The 23,610-nt window shown below is 41.5% G+C and overlaps 1 protein-coding gene across 1 annotated transcript in view; it reads right to left on the bottom strand.

Annotated features, from left to right (window-relative positions):
* Positions 1 to 23,610, bottom strand: part of LOC144828901 (cadherin-7) — a 290,016-nt gene that overhangs the window by 16,612 nt on the left and 249,794 nt on the right. The window contains exon 11 of the mRNA XM_078687508.1: positions 8,080 to 8,331. Within this exon, the coding sequence (XP_078543634.1) occupies positions 8,080 to 8,331 (252 nt within the window). The remainder of the gene's footprint in view (positions 1 to 8,079; positions 8,332 to 23,610) is intronic.

Here is a 23,610-nt window from a genome sequence, read left to right as displayed (position 1 = left end):
GGTCGTATCGACCAATATCCTTAATAAATGCCGATACCAAATTATATTCACGGATTTGGGCGAAGAGGTTGGGCAGGATCATAGGCGATCTTGTCTCTCCATGGCAACATGGTTTTGTTCCTGGGCGTGGTACGACAGATCACACATCTAGAGCAATAACTTTGTTCGATGCCCAGGAAACCGTGGGGGAGGGATGGCCATGATCCTGCTCGACGCAGAAAAAGCTTTTGATCGGGTTGAGTGGAGCTTCCTCTGGAGCATTTTGGCCGGGAGGGGCTTTGGTCCAAATATTATTAGGGCTATTAAAGCTATGTATAAATATCTGCTGAATGAATCCAAAACCCAGATAATCTGCTCTAGAAACATACCAAGACCCGACCCAAGGCATGTTGATTCTGCTTCATATTTAGGGGTTAGGATAAATGCTACAGTGGGTAAGATAGTGCAAGAGAATTACCTACCCCTTATTAAGTCTATAGAGTTAGAACTGAAAAGGATGGATGCCCTTCATCTCTCGCTGGTCTGGAGAGTAAATGTTGTAAAAATGGCGATGTTCCCAAGGGTGCTATATCTATTTAGAGCCATTCCCCTATATATCGAGGAGAAAATTTTGAAGCAATTAGAGTCTGTCTTTATCAAGTTTATATGGCAATACGGCAAGGTTAGACGTTCAACGACCCTAATGTCCCTTCCGTGGGAAAGGGGTGGGATGGCACTTCCGAACCTGAGACTGTATCACTGGACATGTCTCCTAACTCAGATGTCAATCCTGTTTCAATGCGACACTGATGGGACCATTACAGATAACCAGGGTCCCCCTCCCATCTTCAATCTACTAATGGGGGAGAAAGCTACGGGATTACTGCTGACGGAACTAGAATATAGGTTCTATAGAAAGGCACGATTTAAGGTCCTGCTAGGTGCATGGCAAATTTGGAAATTAATTCTAAAATTATTTCATATTCCTAAAGTCAACCCTTCACTCTTCTTGGTTAACTCTAGCCTTTTTCCTCATTTAAGCAATGACGGGACCTTACGAGTTTGGAGGAACTTAGGGGTAAAGACTATTGGAGACCTAATGGTAGGAGATAGGATAAGCGGGTTTGAGGACATGCAAAGGAGATATAGCCTCCCCTCAAATCAATGGCTTATATATGGGCAAATCTCCAGTATCTTACAGGCTTGTAGTCCAAAGTTCAAACCCCTCGTAGACTTTCCTGTGGTTGAGGGTATGAGAAGAAGGTGTAGGAAGATAAAAGATATTTACAACATGCTGGTGTCCAGATTACAGGATGATGTAGGAAAAGTAGAAAGTGATTGGGCAATTAAACTGGGAAACCCGGATGTAGATTTGGACCTTGCATTAAGCTTGAATAAAAAGATTTTCCGGGCATCCAACCTACGAGCACAACATTTTAAAACAGTCTTTAATTTATACCATACACCGGCAAAATTATTTGCTTGGGGTGTTAGGAATGATGATTGCTGCCCGAGATGTAATAAGAGACAAGCTGACCTAATACATATGTTCTTTACCTGTGAACGATTGACCCCCGTCCTGAATGGAGTTACAAAATTCTGGGAGGGGCTGCTAGGTCATAAGATCGATCTATCCCCAACACTAATGTTATTTGGCTCAGATTCTAAATTGGTTTTAACAGACGACGAGGCAGCCTTGGTTTTTATGTCGGTCGCCGTGCTTAGAATCATTATCTCTGCTGGTTGGAAGGATGTAACAGCCCCGTCTTTTCAGATGTGGATGTCCAGATTCTTGGCCATTTATAATATTGAATCTGGCCTCTATGAAATTAAAGGTGCTAAAAAACGAGAAATGGGTAGACAATTATGGGCACCGGTTAGGAAATGGATGGACGATAGAATAATAACTTGAAATGTACTGTAGTGCTATATATATTTATTGACAGATCTTTATATATTTTCTCACCCCCATATACAATATTGTGTTCTTTAATCGTTCATATATGTATCAGATGTTTTTTAAATCTTGCTCATGGCTATGTATTTATGTCTTTCCTGACTGTACCATAAACTCCAATAAACTTAAATAAAAAAAAAAAAGAAAAGGATGGGCCTCAGACAAGAGCCCTGAGGAACCCTCCTTTCTAAAGGCATTTTTGCCAAAGAATAAGGCCCTAACATAACCGTTTGTGTTCTTCCTGACAGGAAGTGTAGCAACCATTTTAAGGCAGTTCCTGTGATTCCGCAATTTGATAGTCTCTCCGCTAGCTTAATGTGGGAGATCGTATCGAAAGCTGCGGAGAGATCTAAGAGAATCAGTATGGCGGAACTGCCCGAGTCCATGGTTAATCGTAGTGAATCAGTTACTGCCAGAACTGCAGTATCCATACTAAACCAGGGGCGAAAGCCTGATTGTGAAGAGTCCAGGATTTCATTTTGTTCTAGATAGGCACTCAGTTGTTGCTTTATGATTCTTTCCAGCAGCTTCCCCAGCAGGGGTAGAAGGGAGATAGGCCGGTAATTACTGAGGCTAGCCGGATCTGATGTAGGTTTTTTTTTCTAGTACATTTCAATGTGCAAAACAGATATATATGTGAGTTCTCCCAGGAAGCTGTGGCAGGGGCAGTTTCACAGAAGTCATGAAAATCGTTGTAAATTATACGAAAGTTGTAAATCTATGCAAATTATAAGTACACAGCTACATAGGTAAATCCCCTTTTTCTCCTTAAGTTTTTTAAAAATGGCGCTGATAACCATTAAATAGATTGTGTCACCTCACCTTTGTAGTGGGATTTTGTTTACACAATCAGAAGTGTAGCCACATTTTAGAGCCATCACTAAATTATATTATTTTCAAAATCCCTTTACTGTTGTCACCTGTGATATGTCATGTGGTGAAGTAAGAAGAGTGAGTGGGGTTGTATTGTCACTAGTGTTGCACAAAACATGGCGACTGCTGCTGTATTATACCTACTACTTACAAAAGTCACATTCTATGTTACAAGTAAGTGGTGCATTTCTGATCGTTTTCCTATTACTTTCCTCTGGTTGAATCTAAGAAAATTGTGTCTGTAATGAACATGAACTGTCACCTCTCATGAGTATGATAAGTCCCCTCTATCAGATGTGTCAATAGAATCAATTTATTAAATACCTGAAATATTCATTCTCAGTACAATCTAAAATGCAAAAAAACAAAACATTTACATTTGTAAATTCTTGAATGTGTTGATCAGTGAAGCACACAGGCAATCTGCATGCCAGATTAGACAGAGATATTCCCTGCTTCATTTCTTTTTTGTACAGTTTCTGTCTATAATTATCTCATTGTACTCTTTCAATAAGTCTGTGCATTCGGTCGAAGGAAGCGCTACAGGGAGTATTGATGTCTACAAGATTGAACAAGTGTAACACTGTACACATATCAATGTAGAAGTCATATTAACTACTCTTTATAAACAGTAACATCATTAGCGGCCAAGTACTTTTCTTTAAAAGCTCGGCAATTGATTTTGAAAATGGTTGGTGTCTTCTTAATGTTCTGCTTTTCGAATTATAGACGCATTATTATTTAGAGCAGGGTTCGCCAAAGTCATTCCTGGAGGACCAGATCAATGCCAGATTTTTAAGATAACTACGTTTATCTAAATGGGGATATGCTAAAAATCTGGCATGGATTCATCGCTTCAAGACTGACTTTGGAGAACCCTGATTTTAAGAGAAAATGGCCTGGGCAGATATCTAGGCAATATGATTTCAGAGATTGCAGCTTTGAATATAGTTGCCATGGTAGGAACCTGGAAAACCAAAGGTTTTGCTGTTGCTGGTGTTGTATGCTCTTCTGCTCTGTAATGTCCATAACTTTCCCTCCAAAAACACTCCCAGCTTCATGAAAATGCAGCAAAAGGACTGCAGTTACTGCAGATACCATTAGCTTTTACATGGTGGCAAGTAGGCGAGTAGTGAATTATTCTCTTTTTTTTTTTTTATTCTTTATAGCCACACATAGGGTAGTATTATACATTGTGCCCTGGGGGTGTAATGGGTATGTGCACCTTCTTTGTGCGCCCCTGGGCACAATGGTATAACAGACGAGGTCCACGATGCTTGTGCACCCCCTTCTGTAATACAGATAGCATTGGTGCACATGTTGCACCAGTGCTACCATAAGAGTGTGTTCCCTCATTTGCATGGGGGAGAGTGGCCCAATGCACAGGAGGGAGTCAGTTTGCCTCTGTGCATGCGCCACATTCTGGGCACCGGCGCAAAGGCAAATGTCTTGAGGATGAACACTGAAAGCGCACCACAAAAAGGTGGCTCCCATTCAGTACACATTCCTAAAGGCAGCCCTTTGGAGGTGAAATAGGTGTTCCCATGAACCCTTCAGACATCTCCTTGCAGGCGAGTACATGTCACTCACTGCACCTACCTGTAAGGGGATCTACCTTCCCCAATTGAAAGTGCAGGCAGGTTGCCTCCTGCTCTGTGAACCACCGAGAAGCTTTTAAACAGCTGCTCTGTAATTCACTTGAATGCAAGTTCCTGTCTGCCCTAGGGGCATTGCATTTTTCTAATATGGTGCACTGTCCCTGTTTGCACCTGGCACACCTTTTGAAAGGTGCACCATGGCGAAACAGGGAAAATGCCAAGTATTTGTAATATAGTCCATGGTGATTATTTGGGGGTGCAGCATATAAGATATATATTATAAGATACAAATATTTTATTTTGTCTGCCATCATCTGCCAGTACTATAAGAAAGTAATTGTTAATTATGATCTGCCATCATATAAGATAATATGTAAAAGGGCAGTTGAAGCTAGGGTGCTTCTGACCCACTAGGGAAATTGAGAAGAGGCAGCACAATAAACAAAGGGAATTTGCACATGCAGATGTGCAATTCCACACAGTTGCAGACTTGAGAATTTCGTAAATCACAAAAGTCTCTGGAAAGCTGAGCAATTTATTGCTTTCCATGCTCAGAATTGAGTGAGTCTTCTTATCTTCAGAATAGTACCACCACAATTGAATAATTGGACATAGAGGAAAACAATGTTCCCGTTGGATTAACCCCTTCTCTTAAGCCCCATCGAATTTGGGGGTGATCCATTCCCCATTTAGCACTGGAAGTTAACTTTTTCCAATTGTTTGTTGTAGTAAATATTTGACCGCGGTGGGAAAGGGTCAGAGGGTAATTTGTGAATCAATATAAATTCACAAGTTAGTAGGTGTTCACAAACAAGCAAGGCAAACTATGTCTGAACCTTTTAATCCACACCTCTTACATAGGATTTACTACTGAGTAATTGTATGCACTCATGAAGAAGAATCACCTAGTAGTAAAACCACTTGTGCTCATCAGATGTTTGTATGTAAATGTTTTTGTGAATCCGGCACACACCATCTGTCATAATTGAAACGTATTCAATAAAACTTTTCATATTGGTAACATATAGAGAGAATTATGAAGTTGATAATGCTACAAAACTTTATCCGTTATGTTGTTTGATACACTGATGCTGTTATCCCTGGTGCTTCTTCCTTCCCCATTTGAGAGATTGATGAGACTGGAGTTGCAAAACATGTAATGAGGAGAAAGTGTTCAGTGAAACAAATGACTAAAGGGGTTATTTAAGGTATGGAAGAGTGTACTCCATTACACCACTGCAGCAGGGGCCTGACCTTCACTGTCCTGGTGGAGTAGCTCCATATTTACAGATCTCCCCCTTCCTGGTGGAGATCTCTGCAGTTTCAAAGGAGCTGCTGCCATGGCAATTTATCAGAAGGCATTATAAGTTTGCTGACCAACTGCCATGTTTCATGTGGCCACTCAGCAAACGTTTTTGTTTTTGAGAAACAAATTCCCAAAGTGTCAGTTTGATTTTCAAAAACATAATCTAGTGGCTTTGACACCCTGGGACATTTTCCCAGGGCCAGGGGTAATTGTTTAGGTTGAGCATTCCAGACCTATTGTAATTTCTCTTGTGCGCTTAAACCCATATCCCTGCTCTTGATTTGTTTGTTTCAGTAACCTTTAAAAATCCTTTTTTGCTAGTGGCCAGTCCTGCCTCTTTGTCCCTCCTTTTTCTTTTCCATTCCTCCCACGCAGAATGGACTCATTGCGCAATGGTTCTACATATGTTCTTTGGAGGACTATTTTTTTTCTTGGTTTCCTAGTCTGTTACTGTTTGCCAGTGTTGAGCTTCGGCACCATCGCTGCTTATAATATGTAAATGTAGCATTCCTCCCTCCCATCTCCTCTAATGCCACAGTTGTGGTAGTGCTGCCTCCCATGCAGTGCCTACCGCTCTGTTTATTGTATTTATTTCACATTTTTTGACTTTTCGATATCCACAGCAGTTGGTCTACCTTTTGGTAGGATATTTGCTATGTTTGAGCCTTCTTTTGAAGGGAATTGGGCTTGTTTTTATGTGCATAGGAAGAGCTGCAATCATGACAGAAGCATGGTACATAGACGAGTCCTCGGAGAACCAGAGACAGCCACATGAGTTGCAGCCCAGCCAGTTTGTCAGCATCAGCTGAATTGGAGCACATATGTGTCTTCATCTGGAAGGTCAAGGCCACGGTAGGCAGTGCTGTGGGGATAGTTCTCTTGAAACACTTCTTTTTTCAGCAGTGTTTTATAGCGCAAACTCAACCCGCAGGAATGAGAGCATTTTACATGAGCACCCGTTGCATTACAGACACACATTCATTTTTCAGGCACAGGAGATTAAGGGATTTGCCCTAAATCACAGGATGCGTCAGCGTCCCGCCGTTATGCTACGTCTGAACACTTGTCTCTGCTTTCCTATATCTCTCTCTCTTACAGATCGACCTCAACACTCTGCTTTGCAGGCATCATCAACTCCAGAGCCGATCAATTGGTTTAGGAGATCAGTGTGTGCAAAAGCAATGTATCGTGAATGCGATGCATCTTTGTGCAGTAGTTAGTGTTCTAGTCATCAACTCTATGGTCTGAGACATGTTTGTGAGTTATTCATGTGGGTGTCACAATCAGTGCAGCAGGCCCACTAGTAGCATTTGATTTACAGGCCCTGGGCACACCTGGTGCACTTTACTAAGGACTTACTAGTAAATCAAATATGTTAATCATGAATAAACCAATCACCAATACAATTAACACAGGGAGCACTTGCACTTTAGCACTGGTCAGCAGTGGTAAAGTTCCCAGAGTCCTAAAACAAAATGCAGCACACAGTCAAAAAACAGTAGGTCAGGAGCAAAAAGACCAGGGAAATAATGCCAAAGATGCCAGATATAACAGATCATGACTGAATAGGAAAAAATATTTGTTTGCATTTGGCTTTAACCCCTTCCGCTCCGTGCGAATTTTCACACTGTGTGGGGATTTTATTGAGTGGGCGGGATTCAGACGGCCCCCGGCCATCGTCAGCACTCGCCCACCGTCACGTCGGACGGCGAAGCACACAAGTGGTTAATGTTACTCCTGAACAGCAGTAAACAGAATTCAGAAACGCAACAGACAAGTGCAGATCCACATTGGCAGTCAACTCATCAGATAGGTTGTAGCAGCAGAATGAATGTTTTGCTACATCATATGCATATTAACAAAAATTAAAAAGAAACCCTTTGAATCTGTCACTCAGGAGAGAAACAGAGAAAGTATTACTTTCTAATACAAATGCCTGCCTTTGGTTCAGATCCAACCGTTTACTTGTATATGGTTGGAAATGGGGGGTATGTTAAGGTTACAGTGCACATTATATGGTCAGAATCTTAACAGTGTGCAATCTTAAAAACAAGATACTATTTCCTAACTATGCTGTTTTCAAGTAGCCCTGAAACGTTTCCTCGGATTTAGCAGATATAATTTCTGGAGGCAATAGTTTCAGGACCGCAATGTAGGCAGCCGAGCTAATTTCAGATATCACATCTTTCCTTTTTATAATAAATTACCTTATCCCACTTTGTAATTGAAGCCGGCTCTCTCAATAAATTGTTGATTATTCCACCCAGCGAAAAATTACAGATAAGTCAAATGGAAAATGAGAAAATAGGCAGTCTTTTCCGCACACCGTACAGTGTGGGAAGCAAGGTGTAATTGGATTCACTTACCAAGCAGCGTTAAGATGCACGCTAATATCGCGATAAGAGCTCCGGTGCTCAGCCCTGCGGGTAGGATGTAGGCCTCAGCGTTGCAGGTTTGCGCTATGCCGTCTGCATCGCAGTCACAGACCCGGATGGTGAGAGTGTTGGTGCTGCTCAGTGACGGAGAACCGCTGTCCACAATGATGATTGGCAGGTAAAATACTGACTGCTCCAGTCTCTGATAGCCAGCTCTCCTCGTTAGCACTGAGGCGGTATTGTCTGTGGATAAAGGGAACATGTCAGATTGTGAGCGATGGCAGGTGCCAGAGTGAACATCAATATCTCTAAGATGGCGCCTCCTTGGGACTTGGCAGTGCTGTAGGACTGATGGTTTGCTTCCAAGCAGAAAAAGAGTGGTATGCTCGCATGAACTTGACATTCTTTCACTCAGATACCTTAATAGACTCTGACTTCAATGTTCCAGCACTGTGCAAATTGTTTAAAAAAATCAAAGAAAGACAGAAATAGACACACACTACACCCTCTCACACATGTATATACATATATCGCTTTCCTGTCTATGTCTTATGGCATTTGAAAAACATTCTGTGGAAAAAATAAAGAGTGATTGTAGGCGTTAAAATGTAATCGCAAAAGGAAATATGCATTTTAATAAGTCAATTTTAAAGGTTTGTAAAAATGATCACTTTTTTAAATTATAGCTGGTCTATTCTCGAATTCATACAATACAGTGAAACACATTCTTTGTATTCTTGTCTGCTTTTGCTTTTCATAGATAGGCTTTATGTTCTGTGTAAAGTTGTTAAAGGTTTAAAGCAAAGGTAGACTGTTGAACTGCTGTAGAATTATCACTGAGGGATACTTTTTTGTGTGGTAGGCAAAGAGATAATTTATTAAGGAATTGAACTCTTAACAAGAATGACAACGCAAGATAAGGTGCTATATACTTAGATACATAAAGCATTTGTGTCCTTTACTTTGAGGTAAAAGTAGCAACCCCCAGTTAGGCGTTATCATACAGTTGAATTATAAAACAGTAGAATACATGCATTCAAACATACTTAAATCATAATAAAACAGCAGAGGGACACAGAAAGTAGATCATATGTTCAACGACGAGAAAAAATAAACAGTTATGAAGGAGACGTATGCAGAACTGAAGGGTGCCAAAGGTATGTAGGAACAGAGATCCAAACCTTCAGCTGTGCATTTGAGAATTTGGATGCAGTAAGCTTTAGATTAGAACAAAGGCTGCCTCATTGGTACAAATCTTGCAACATGCATCCTTTGGGACTGCTGAGATTGTTTTCCAATATCTGCTAGGAGATCTAATATAATATAATATATAGTTTACTTTAATTGATTAATGTATATAACATAATAATTACATATTTAGCTCGCAGAGTGGTGTCAGGCTGATGACTGCAGACCAGACAAGATGGGCTTATGTTCTCAAATTGAGAAAGATCTTCACAGCCCTCTAAGGGCAATATTCTGCACAGGATGGAATTTGATAACTAGGCTTACAGGACTCTCTGCGTCTACATTTCATTTAGTAACTTACAGCTATGACATGACCTACTGAATCCAAGTCCTGAGCAAAAGAAGATGATGCAAAACTTTAGTTGTTCACAGGTAGAAAACTCCAAACCTAACAGTAGAAGCATCATGCAGAGGCACAGTAAGACAACATCAGCACTGACAATGAGGATGCAATCCTAGATCAACAGAAATTAGCACACACGTCTGATCATTGGCCAATGAGACTGCGTTGGCCAAATCTTAGACAACTGACCAATTATCGTTTTCCTTCATATTTCCATTATCTATCTTCAACCAATTGTTCTTTGCTCAGCTACATCAGTGAGAAATAATTTCTAAGATCCATTGGATTTCCTCTGTGGCCTATATTGGGTCATTGTTGCAACCCAGGCCTTCAGCTCATATGGCCCAGCTGCTGCACTCATATCACAAAAATTAGGTGGCGTGCTTCCATGATGGCTACAGATGGTGCTAACTAAAAACGATAACAATTTATCAATTATGCTGCAGGGCTTTTTAGCAAAAAACACAGTTGATGGACAGAATGTAGAACAATGTCATACATTCACCCCAGTAAAAGGATCTGGGCCTAAATCCATCGTTTTTTTGCACTCCACACCACCCTGGGTTAGACACTGGCTATATGCAAATCAGCTCTGACCCTGTGCCTCATGGGAACAGTCCAGTCCGAACTACCAAGCCATGTCTTTCCCAGACTGGAATCAAGCATCCAAGGACCGGTTTCTGGCTATCGACCTTCATCAGCCTGGATAGCTTGACTCCAGTGGTGTGGAGAGCCTGGGACTCACGTCTGAGCATACCCAGCCCACTCGGGGTGAAAATTGCAAAAAACACAGTTGATGGACAGAATGTAGAACAATGTCATACATTCACCCCAGTACAAGGATCTGGGCCTAAATCCATCGTTTTTTTGCACTCCACACCACCCTGGGTTAGACACTGGCTATATGCAAATCAGCTCTGACCCTGTGCCTCATGGGAACAGTCCAGTCCGAACTACCAAGCCATGTCTTTCCCAGACCGGAATCAAGCATCCAAGGACCGGTTTCTGGCTATCAGCCTTCATCAGCCTGGATAGCTTGACTCCAGTGGTGTGGAGAGCCTGGGACTCAAGTCTGAGCATACCCAGCCCACTCAGGGTGAAAATTGCAAAAAACACAGTTGATGGACAGGGCTTTTTAGAACATCATAGGGTTTGTCATGCATGATGTTCTTAAGTGTCCTATGCTAAGGATAAACTGATGAACTGTAGGTTTGGTCATTCTTTTCCAAGATTATCTGTGCTACTTGTATGGAACCGAAGAGGAAACTGTAATCCATATTCTGTATTGTTCCATATTGTATACTCTTGCTCAAGTGGGAATTACAGAAGGATGCATCTCAAATGTTTATGATTAATAACAAGCCAACAGATTAACAGGATTTCTTTGAACGACTGATAACCTCTAGCTGTAGAATGCAATAGCTTCAACTTAAGTTGTTGATTTGAATATCATCTCATGTTGACTTGCTTTGCTGTGCTTATTTTGATATAGTTTATATGGTTAATTTCAAATAGACTGAACATGTTATTAAATAAATAAACATGTGAAGGGGGTTCCATCTTGTCCAACTGGACATCACTAGAACCTACTCACGACCTGTAAGGTGTAACACTCTGACCTAATATAAATCAGTCAACCTGCCAGGTACACAGACACGACATAAGCATTCTATGCATAATAGCAGTGTAGGCTACAAATACGTCATTCATGACAAGGGTATAAAAAGATATTACTTTTAGGAACAAGCAAATCATGCACCTTACATACAGGGCCAAAATCTGTTCCATAATTGTCTCAAAAGTCATATGGACTAAATCCCCAATGCTGCTCTTGACAGTTCTCAAAAACGGTACGGCACTTACTCATCAATGATTATGTGCCTTCTGTGAATACCAAAATGAGTAAGTTACTCATTTTGATATTCACAGAAGGCACTTACTCAACAATAAGTAAGTGCCATCGGTGAATACCAAAATGAGTAAGAGTACTCAAAATGAGTAAGTTACTCAAAATGAGTAAGTTACTCATATTGGTATTCACAAAAGGCACTTACTCATCAATGAGTAAGTTCATTCTGTGAATACCAAAATGAGTAAGATGCCTTCTGTGAATATCAAAATGGGAGTAAGTTTAGGATTTTGTCTTAAGTTAGTTCTGTGAATCAGGCCCCAGGTGCGTCTGGAAATTGATAGGCTGAGGAGGCAGAGTTGTGTGTGCCGCTGAACTATAACAGGATGTTTGATGAGTGAGGAGTGAAGCTAATGTAATATTACTTAAATTCATATTGAATGGCCCTTAAATAACAATCATATGGTATGCATATGCTCCAGACATGGTATTCTAATCCTAGTCAGTGTGATTGTGAAAAATTACCATGGACCAAGATAATTCCGTTTGTATGTTCCTACAGCATTCGGCAACATGACTCTGTGAAAGCATCTTTTAGAAGTCAATTGCTTCAAAAGCTAGGAAATTTGAATTGCTCTTAGATATCGAAGGTAGAATGTTAGATTGATTTACAGCATGATCATAAATCTTGCACATGGATGACTTTTTTAGCCTTATGCTGAGAAGTTTTCTTCTAGAATGTTGAGATAGCAGTCGGGAAATGTGCAACAGCTAACGTCTTAATCCAATGGGCATGCACGTAATGGTGGTAAATCTTTTGCAATATTCCTTGTGTGAACTTTTAAAAATCTGTGTTGCAAGCTTTTTTGGTTTCATTTAATATCTACCATAAAATATATGATGACTACCTCTTCATATATTAGATTTTATGGAAATAATGTACATCTGATCAAAGAAAGCTATGAAAGCAGGATATAAGACAACTTCTCTAGTTTGTGATCCTTCTTGATATGGCTCACACAGCAGCAGCTCAGTAAGTGAGGGACATTATCTGCACATTTGCATAGCCTGCTCTCCCCGCGTCATTAGCTCTCAAATCCATATCTCAATTTAGGCCATGTATATTCAAATCTAACAAAAATCTATAGGAAGAGACTCAAACTTTGGCGATTTCCTCCAGTACATATCATTCCATAGGTTGTTTGAATTAAGCCTATTCCCAAGGCATAAAAATAGGAAAACTGCTTTTGAATATATTTACCACGTTATAGGTAAAATCAAGTTATCCAAGCAAAGATCTGCACTTTTTTTTAATTATTCTATAGTTTTTGGAAACAGATATCAATATCAGAAGGCTTATTATTCAGGCAAGACAAAAAAAACGTTGTCTAAGGACTCGCAATCTGCCACCAAGCAAGAAATACGAAAATGACAGGAAATTCTTTAATACAAAACACATGTAGCCAAGTAATAAGAGGGACCGGAAAGAGATAGACAAATAAACTACCAAGGAACTTTTGATAAACAAAGACACCTCTTCACCTGATTGACTAATGTCCTTTGGGCCAAATCATGTTCCTCAGTAGGAGCGTAACTTTTACTGAAAAAAGCTTTCTCCGATAGTTCATCTCACAAAAAAGAAATTGTGTGTGTAAACTACTAAGCTCGAGCAAGACTTCCATTCGGTGTGTTGCTGCTAACCACTTAGGTGCTTGAAAAACGGGCGATAATTAGCTTAGTTTCATTTAATTTGTAAGCCTTAAATGCTAAGTAATTCCCTTTGCTTAACAGCCGAATCATCATCTTCAAACCACTCCCGTACCATCTCTCGCACTTACAAAGGATCTTCAGTCTCTCAGAATTTAATACAGTAATAGGTGGGGTAAATTACCCACTGAGCAGCAATCACGACACTTAATATAAGTGCACGCGTTTCAGATATATATTGCTGTTGTGACTGATTCCTAATGCGCGGTGCCAGCGCTCCACAGACCGAGAGGGTAATTTATTATCAATTAGATTGATATATTGCACTCCTTAGTGTAGAGAGCTAGAAAACACAGAACCCTGCGTTTAATTCTTAGCCTCCGGGATTACATAGAGCATAATGTAATATATCACTCCTAATTTATACGCATCAGAGAAAAGCTTCTCTCCGCACAAGTATATCAGCAACATAGTGTTATTTTCTTTTAAAATTATTCTCTGACTGAATTTTTAAAAAATCATATTATTTCCAGATTACATCAAATTCGTCATTTGTTTTATAAATGGTGTACGTTTGAGGAATGCTTCTATATAGAGGTCGGTGTCGCTTAGATATGAGGCCCGAACAATGCACTAATGTGACCATGTTTGAGTTTATTCAGCGTTGAAGTTTAAATAAAAACGTCAGGACACTAATGTGCCTAAATGCTGAAAAGTGCAACCAGTTATGTGCCCTTGAAATCCTATTTTTTTAGGCAGAGTTCTCTGTATTGGTTTGGGGGTTCAGATTTCTGTCTCGAGATTTCATAGATAATTTGGCATCTTTAGAGTATTTCAAAAGTATTTCATTCCCTTGAGGAGTGCTTTGCTTACTCTTTCAGCTCACTCCCTCACTCCTTCAGATTTTTCTCTAGTTCTCAGAGGCACTTCAGTGTATTTTATGTTCTCTAAAGTGACATATAGTCATTAACTCACTATGTAATTTACTCATTATCGCACACCCATATTGCCGTACAACCATTTTCCAGCCTACTTGGTCTTCTACAAATTACAAATTAATTGGAGAAGCTCACAGGGTCCTTTGTCAGTCAGTCTGCGTCACTCCTGTTCTACAATGGATGGATGCATCTGTCTCCTGTGGCTCAAGGCGCGGATCTGTCAGTGAAGGACAGCTGAAGATAACCCTCGATCTGAATTCATGCAGCTGTGGGTGTAAAGTCTGGGCTCAGCATGCATCCATAGTTCAAGCGTCCATTGGGTCAGAATTTTGGATTCAGGAGAGGAGGGTGTTTTCATCAGGGAGGTGATCTTAAACTAGTCAACCATTTGTGTCTGGAGGCCATAGCAATGTTTATTTACTTTATTTTTTAAAGGTTTTATATAGCACTGGCTAGACCCGGAGGTATCAGAGCGCTTTACATGAGCATCAGATCATAGTTACAGTTTACATCGTTACAAAGGTTACACAGTTATTAGAGCATGGCAACATAGTTACTTGTAAGGCCGAGATGAACAATAAGCACAAATAACGAAGGGGGAAAAGCAGGCAGGGGGAAAGATTCAGGGGAGTGGGGAAGGAGCTGGGGAAGTAGATAGGTAATGGAGGCGGAAAAGAGGAGGGGAGGGTGATGGACAGGAGAGGTGTGGCGCCGCGGCCAGGGCGACTGACGCTGGAATCTGGGGACCACGGTTCGATCCCCGGCTCCGGCGGCAGGTTAGCCCAGCACCATGTGACTCTGGGCAATAGCTCGCTTAATCTTCCCGACGGCCCCCAGCGCCTAGAGAACCTTACGGGTGATTGTGCGCTTTACAAATGTGGACTTTACTTTACTTTACTTTACACCGCATGGAAAGAGGAGGGGAAGGGCGACGGGGACACAAACCGGTAGACGAGTCAAAGCAACGTCCAAAGTCGAGTAAGCTGTGATCCCAGGGGAAGTGGTATCACTTCCCTATCGCAGTTGCGAGAGGCTCCCTAAGCGCAGTGGACTCTCTCAGAGGGGTCGCTGATCATACTTTTCCTGGGCTCTCACTATATGTTTTGAGGAAAATCCTGATCTCTGTGCAAACAGAAGTTTGAACAGTGATTGGAGTTCCTGGTTCTGCCATAAATACAACGGGCCCGATTTACAAAGGGACTTCGAACCCAAAGCAGCCCTTGCAATTTTCTTGCACCCGCACCTGGGGAAGTACTGCCTGGCGCCGGGGGCTAGGAAGCACTTGCTTCTGCTTCTGTTACTGGGGGCCGATATGGCAGCGCTGCTGCAAAACCGGCCCACAGTAATAGAACAGGCCCCCACTGCTGCAAAACTGCCCCCTCCCCCACCCTTCCAGCCTTCCAGGGGAACGCCTGATGCCCGTACGGCCAGTCCGGCTCAGCCTCGCACCCATAGCGGAGGCCCCGCAATTGTGAAGGGCGTGGGGCACTCGTGGCGGGTCCTCCTTACTGCTGTTACCCATCCCAGGGGTCCTGCCACGAGTCCAAGTCCCCTGCCATGACTGAGGGGCATCTGCCATGAGTGCGGAGTCCCTCTGTAAATCGGTCCCCACATCTCCACCATTTTCCCCTATAGGTTTTGGCAAGTTATACTTACTAAATTGTCCTGGGTATAAAAGTGCATGGAACATTTCATACATGCAGAATTCGGTGTGGCAAGTGTGGATTCCATTTTTAATTACCCATTTTTCCCACACAAACTTGGCATAGAAGACATGTACAGGACCTAATAAATACAGCACCCTGAGGTAATGGAATTTACCGAGTGCTGGAAATACCTCAAACATTACAAGTCAAATTGAAATGGAGGGGCACACTTTTTTTTGCTATTAATATTCCATGAAGACAGCCATGCTTTCTGCTTTACATGTAAAATAAGAACAAAAGGAGTGCGTGGTTTTGAATCATAGAACACCCTTTGAGCTCCACACGATATTTCTCCCTTTCTCTGCAGAAATACAGGCGCTTAATACAGTGATGTCTTTTTCAAAGGACTGCCATTTCTCATTTCCTCTGGATGCGGATTCCATGTGTCACATCCCAGTCTGCTGCAGCTCGCTATAAATCTCGAGCAAAGTTTCAATAGGTTCCCCAACATGGCATGTAATTTGGATGAAGCGCTATAAATATAAAGAGTGAAAAGATTCACTTTGGGAAAGAAAGATTTGCAGTTACTCTCGTCTTCAGATGATTTAAACAACAGCGTCTGTGTCATGGCAGATAATCCATACCAAAAATTACTTGGGGGCTGATTGCTCTTTAATTAATGTCCTCGTTGGCGAGGACGCTTGCATGGCTCATAATTATGATTACCTCATAATCAGCAGGATGTGTCTGAGAAGCAAGATGCTGGTGGGCTGGGATGTGCCTGTGAGGGCTTACGTCAGCACTGCAAGCTCCGTGAATGTGTTTCACAGAAATGTCACTCCAAACTGAACAAGAATCATTACTTCAGTCATCGTCTATTTACGTGTTTTCAGCGTTTGAGGAGAAGCTAGTCTGGGAGAGACAGAAAAGGAGAGGATGTCGCCTACGGACTAGAGTGGTCGCCCTGGAAGCTGGGGAGCCGGGTTCGAGTCTGGGCAGGGACTCTCAGCCTTATGTGATTCAGGGCAAATCGCTTAATCTCCCCTAGCAACTGGTGCTCATATTAAGACTCTGATACCTTCAGGTCGAGTTCCCGCTGTAAAAATCTCCAAGAAAAGACTGAGGCAGAGGCAGGTCCCAGTCTTCTAAGGTGTCACTAACTTTGTATCTCTTTCTGATGAACACCTAAAGGCCAGGGCCGGACTGGGAACCGAAATCGGCCCTGGCAAAGTGCTCAGCCGCCCCCCCCCTCTCCCCTGGGGGTGCGACCGCACTCTTTGCTAGGGCCGGTTTTCGGCCGATTTTGTTACAGGGCCGTTTTTGCAGCAATGCTGCAAAAATGGCCCTGTAACAAAAATGGTCTCCTGGGGTCCAAAACCGGCCCCCACCCATGCGGCCGACCGGGGTATTGCCCGGTGCCCACAACGGCCAGTCCGGGCCTGCTAAAGGCTGTGTAACTAAGACTAATGTGTGGGGGCTTTGCGAATGCACTGATAACATTTCTGAAACATATTTTTCCCAGTTCTCAGACAACAGTAATGAAATGAAATGAAATGAAATGATTACGCACTTGTATAGCGCACGACTACCCGTAGGCATCTCGGCGCTTGTACCTGTTCAAAAACCCACATCTCCAATCCGGTCATGAAATATCTTTCTGCGGCTGAAGCACCAACAGCTGGAGGGACAAATAACCTCTCCAGAGGCATTCTGAGGAGCATAATTATAAGAGGAGTTGCGTTGCTCTTGCACCATGCTACGTGGCGCAAGAGTGCAGCAAGTCCAAAACGGGCATTAATGTGCATGGCCCTGACAGGCTTCATAAATCTGGAGTAACACGAAGCAGTGCAATCACTGCTTTATGTTACTTTGCCCTAGGAAGGCGTTCCATGGGTTCTGCAATGGTGTTTCCATGCAATACCTGTGGTTTTTGATGGATTCTTAGATTGACCGAAAGTGGTAGACCCGGGAGTGCACTAAAAAGATACGCCTTCGAGAGCAGCGTAACATGGAGAAATATCTTTATTTCTTCTCATTACTTCATCTTTCTTTCATTCTGCAGCACACATAGAAAGAGGAATATGCCTCAGAGGACTGTTTTTGTACAGGATGGTGCCCCTTACTGCACATAAACAATCCTGCATGCAAAGGAGGCACACAAGGGTGTCTGCATTGGCACGTGGCAGCCAAATTGGCGCCAGCGCTGGGACAAAGGCAGGAATCTGCCACATTCTTTTAAATATGAAGCATTTCTGCCCTTTCCCTATCGTGCAGCACAGCACATCATGGTGACTTGTTGCGTTGCGCTGTGCTGTGTGCCATTCTAACAAGTATCCCCCTGACTGTGCTCCAAATAGGAAGTGGCCTAGTTAGTGTGCTACCAATGGGTGGTTTTTGATAGCAATGATCACAGGGGAAACTCAAGTACCCTTTTACTGGTTGTTGGACTCACAAACTCTGTGTGCATGTGGCGTAATCGCTTCTCTCTCTCAATACTTATCAAGTCCTTTCCGGAAGTGACATATAGAGCCAGCTGAGGAATCCATCATTCCACGTGTCACTGAAGCAATGTCACAAATTCCAGTCAGTTTGCACGTGTGCAGGGACGCCATATTGTCTTCCCGATCAGGGGCACTGTCCCGGTTTGTGCAGGCACACTCAATAAAGGTGCCCAGTGCCACACACCAGGAAACATTGTGTCTGATATATACTTCAACCCAGGTGTCTATTTGTCATAGCATTTGTTTGTTGTTTCAAAGCTTTGAAGTTCAAGAATGTTTGCTTCCACATTAAAAATTGTCTTTTTTACATTTCTACATGGGCCTCAAGACTGGTTAAGGTATTGAACTACAAAATCATTATCAGAACCTCTCCTGACATAAATAAATACTGAGTTCTAAATGGAGTTTACTAAAAGGTCGCCCCATTGGAGCTAATAGTAGAACATCTACACCCTGTTTGACACTATTTTTTGTAAATGATGTTTATGATACATTTAGCTAGGCAACATTCCGACATACTATGGACCAGAGAAAAATGTAACTATACAAAGCAGTTGTGGTTTTGATGAGGTTTAGATTCCCACCAAGAATGATTGTTTTGTACTGTAAATGACAGTATACGTTTGGCATTTTTTTTACTTAATAGATGATTCAAGGTCATGTATACTACGTTCCCATGAAAGTTCATTGTTTTTACCGTATGTAAACTTTTTTACATGCTAGATCTCTAGAGTGAATTGCATCTGTGACTGTTGAACCTCCTTGAGGGATAGTTGTCTTTAGCATTAAACGGAAACATAATATTACTTATAACATTACTTGTCTGAATTTTCTCATCTGAAAAAGAGCCTCGTAAGGGGTACGAAGTTCTATATGAATACCCATACCATATAGCCCAGCTCAAGGCTTCGATTGAGTGGAGCAAGTTCTGGACGAAGAGCTGCAAGAAGACTGCACAGCTCCATGATATATATTTTTGCGCATGTATTGTTTGATTGTTTCCACAGACATTTCCGCTGGATGTTTACCACAATTTTCTTGTTCGCAATTTCAATGAAGCTCATGAGATTACGAGTGAAGAAAATAAACTGCTGCTCATTGTGAGCGAAAGCCAAGTACATAAAAGGGCAATTTATTTTACTTTTATGAGTTTATTGACATTTCATTACAGAACACTTACGGATGAATGGTCACAGAGACTTACATGACAGGACCCACTTTGAAATATTAGATTTCTACATTTATTGCAATTTCCCCTCTGTGAGAAGTATGAAAATAATGTGTTTGATTATGGAAAATGCTGCCCCTGCAAATATATAAAAGTGTATTGCTTGCCCTGAAGAGGGGGTGCTTAGACAGAATATCTCAACCAAAAATATTGTGGGACTAAATATCATGTCAAGAATATCGAGGACAAAAATATTGGAACGATACGTTTCTATAGGTAAGAAACATTTTACTATATATAACTCAACATAAATGTACTTTAACAATATTTGACTATATATATTTATTTATATATATATATATATATATATATACACACACACACACACACACACACACACACACACACACACACACACACCTGGCTCTTCTTCAATCACCTTCACACCACACTTTGAGAAGGCTGGAAGTACATAGCAATGGGTATAGTAGTATAAGCAACAGCCAGTAATATGCCTTGCTTACTGGTGCGCTCCTCTAAGTGATGCCTTTTCCTTATTCATGTGCTGTAGGCCCAGGCGCCTTCCACATACTTTTCAGTCATCTACTAACTCATTCTTCACATGGGTAACTGTTTCTGATGTTGTTTTAAATCTAGTTACTATTTACACTTCACCAGACATGTCTATATCTTAATGACATAAGAACAGGTGCCTTATAATGAACAGTTGTGCTAGGTAAGAGTGGAACCGAACGTCTTTTTTTTTATCTGTTTCCATGTCTAAAGCACATCCATATAACTAGGAAATGCTTCCACCTAATGCATGAACTGTAGATAGTGCAGCACAGAAAATAAGAGAAGGAATTACTGCTCACTATATGCAATATATACATTTCTTTTGAGAAATTCAGAGATTGAGAATGTAAATGTTGGTAAAACAATTTTTGAGACTCTTTAGAGTATTCACTAAGTATTGTTTGTAAATTAGACATATAGGTAAAAAATGACTAGGGTGAGAAAGATAATCAATGCAGATATACTCAAAATTCTTCTGAAAGCAAGTGAAACATTAATATACTGTTACATAAGTTAATTTCTCAATTTATAGAGCGTGGCTAATGACAAGTGAGTGTTCCCAGGCCCTGAGTAGAGCAGGCCTGAGGAAGCCTGAGCGAGGAGGAGACCATTTCCTGTGAAAGAGCCCTGTCTTGAGGTTCTTTCAGAAGTCGATGAGGGAGGGGGATGTTCTGAGGTGTTTCGCAAGGACATTCCAGATATTGGGTGTGAGATATGTGAAGGAGCGTCCTCCAATACGGGCCTTCTTGAAGCGAGGGAGGTGTATTCTTGCCTGTGATGCATTTCAAAGGTGTCTGGTGGGTTGGTATTTGTTGAGGCGGTGGTTGAGGTAAGCTGGACCCGTTTTGTGGTGAGCTTTGTACATGTGGGTGAGTAGCTTGAACTTACATCTTTCCAGGACTGGGAGTCGGATTGGATTGTGGAGATGTGGTTATTCTGTGAGATGTTCAGCATGAGTCTGGGTGGCTTGGAGTTGGTGTAGGGTGGCTGGGATTCTGATGTAGAGGGTGTTTCCATAAACAAGTCTACTAATGATAAGAGCTTTGGTGAACCGTTGTCTGGGTGTTCAGTGGGATCCACTTGAAAATCTTGCATTGCTTTTGCAGGATGTGGAAGCTTGGTGAGAGGACAGCGTTGACCTGTCTGGTCTTGGAGAGAATGGTGTCAAGGATGAGCCTGAGGTTCAGGCATGGTTCACAGTGGTGGGTGGGAGGCCAAGTTTGAAGGGCCACCAAGAGGCGTTCCAGGGGGATTGGTTGTTGCCGAAGATTAGGACTTTGGTCTGGAGGCAGTTATTTTTCATGGAAACAGCGATACTGCTTGTGCAGTTGTTGATGGTTGCTTCAGTGGGGCTGGTTGCATCGGTAAGGGAGAGGATGAGCTGTGTGTTGTTGGTGTAGGATACTATGTTGATGCTGTGGGAAAGGGCACCATATAGATGTTCAACATTGTGGGACTTAGCGATGATCCTTGAGGGACTCCGTAGATGAGTTTCTTGGGATGTGAACTGTAGGGGGAAGTCTAACTCATCGAGTTCTGCCTGTGAGTGAGAAGGATATCCACTTGAGGGCTAGATAGGTCAGATTACAGGTTTTCTCTTACTTGTTGTTGTTTGCCCCTCCTCTTGTACCTAAAAGTAAATAGGGGGTTCCTTTCTTCTTATATGCCTTCTGCAATATGAAACATCTTGTTTAACTTTAATACATCTTGACATTAATTGTTTTGATTCTTTTAAACATAGGTCACTTATGTCTAGGATCTTTGTCAAATGCTCTACTTTTTAGGTAAAGAGCAAAAATAATGTTCCCCATCCTCATTCTTCTCTTCTCAATTTCTCAACTTTTCTCCCCCATTGGTCAATCAGTCGACTGCTTTTGAAAGTATTCATCTCCATTCCTCCACTCTTTATATCACACTCTAATTGGATTTGCCTTTTTGTTTATAATTTTGCACTCATTACGGGAACTAGTCTGGTATATGAGAATACTCAAAATTACTCCTTGTCTTTCTCACTCCTATGTAAAAAAAGTCTGCGTCTTTCTCATCATTAAGTATTCTAAGTTAACTTCCCTTATTGTGCTCATTAATACGCCACTGTTATGTACATTACATTTTGGAACCTCAGTGTTAGATTTCCAGCTTTTCATACTAAAAGTACAATAATCATGTTCCTAATTACACCGTTGCCCACATTAATACTTATTCCAACAGGTAAGTGGTCCATGTATCAAGAAGGCATATATTTTGCTTTTTAATTTCCGGACCAGCCATGATATCGTTCCAACATACCACTGAATTGCCTGTCTAATATGTTCATCATTATGCCCCTATTCCTCTCAGCACTGCTCTTTAGGGTAGTTGTTGTCTTCCTTTTTGAAAGGGTATATTTTAATCCCTGGTTCACACATTCTTGTCTTGCATTTACTGTTTTTTCTTTACAACTGTCCCTGCTCCTAAATCATAATGCATGGCATAGCTTGAAAACTTTTTATCTTTTCATTACCTCACCATACAATGTTTGCTTCTTTGTCATATTGCTCTTAAAAGTTATGCTTATTTTGTTTTAAGCCATTGCCTCCTGTGCATCACCCCTCTAATCTTCTTATATGTATTTTATTTAATAAAAGACTGGAGCCCTCTTTTAAATATCTTGACACCTGTTGTTAATAATTTTTTCTCCACATTGTATTCTTATTTATTTATTTATATGTTTTGTATAGCGCTAACTAGACCCGAAGGTATCAGAGCGCTTTACATTAAAAAATAGCACAGCGTAGCTTTAAATAGGATGCATAAAATGAGACACAAACTAACGTAGCTCTGCGTATGATGGTATACACTTAGATTCAAGAGCAAGCATAAATAGAGATAATGAGAATCAGTAGTGTGTTTACAGTATGCAGACTAATTAGAACAGCTTAAATGAAAGGAGTGAAATACACATAAGACAGCTGAAACAATCAAACCAACTATCACAAACGGTTGAGTCATGGAGAGAGTAAGCTATTGGAGCCTAGTTCATTTGGCGTGTGTGATAAGATATTTGTTGAGGAGAAGGAGTTTCAGGTTCCTTTTGAAGCAGGAGAAGGGGGGATTGCATTGGCGGTCTCTAGTGAGTGCGTTCCATATCTTGGGTGCATTTCCAGAAAAAGACTAACTCTGTGCGGTTTACCTTTTCAGTTTTGGAGGAATGAGAAGAAGTGAGTTGGAGCTTCTCAGAGTTCTGGTTTTTCCGGCTTTAATACGTTTATTGTCTAGATAGTTGGGGGTATGTGTGAGAGGCAGGCAGTCTTGTAAATACATCTTTCTTCCACGGGAAGCCAGTGGAGGAACTTGGGGGTGGTGAGATGTGTTCAAACAGTTTAACACCAGTTATGACCCGGGCCACCTAGTTGAGAACTGACCGTGGGGGAGCTAGGTGCATTTTTGGCTTTCCTGCAAAAATGGCATTCCCATTGTCCAGTTTGGAGAGGACTAGAGATTGTACTACTTTCTTGAAATCATCGGGGTATGTAGGGTTTCATTTTCTTGAGGTGTTTTAGTGAG

The sequence above is a fragment of the Lissotriton helveticus genome, chromosome 4_1, assembly GCF_964261635.1.
Source record: "Lissotriton helveticus chromosome 4_1, aLisHel1.1, whole genome shotgun sequence".
Taxonomy (NCBI): domain Eukaryota; kingdom Metazoa; phylum Chordata; class Amphibia; order Caudata; family Salamandridae; genus Lissotriton; species Lissotriton helveticus.
The sequence above is the reverse complement of the archived record's forward strand: the minus strand, read 5'-3'. Positions and strand labels throughout refer to the sequence as shown.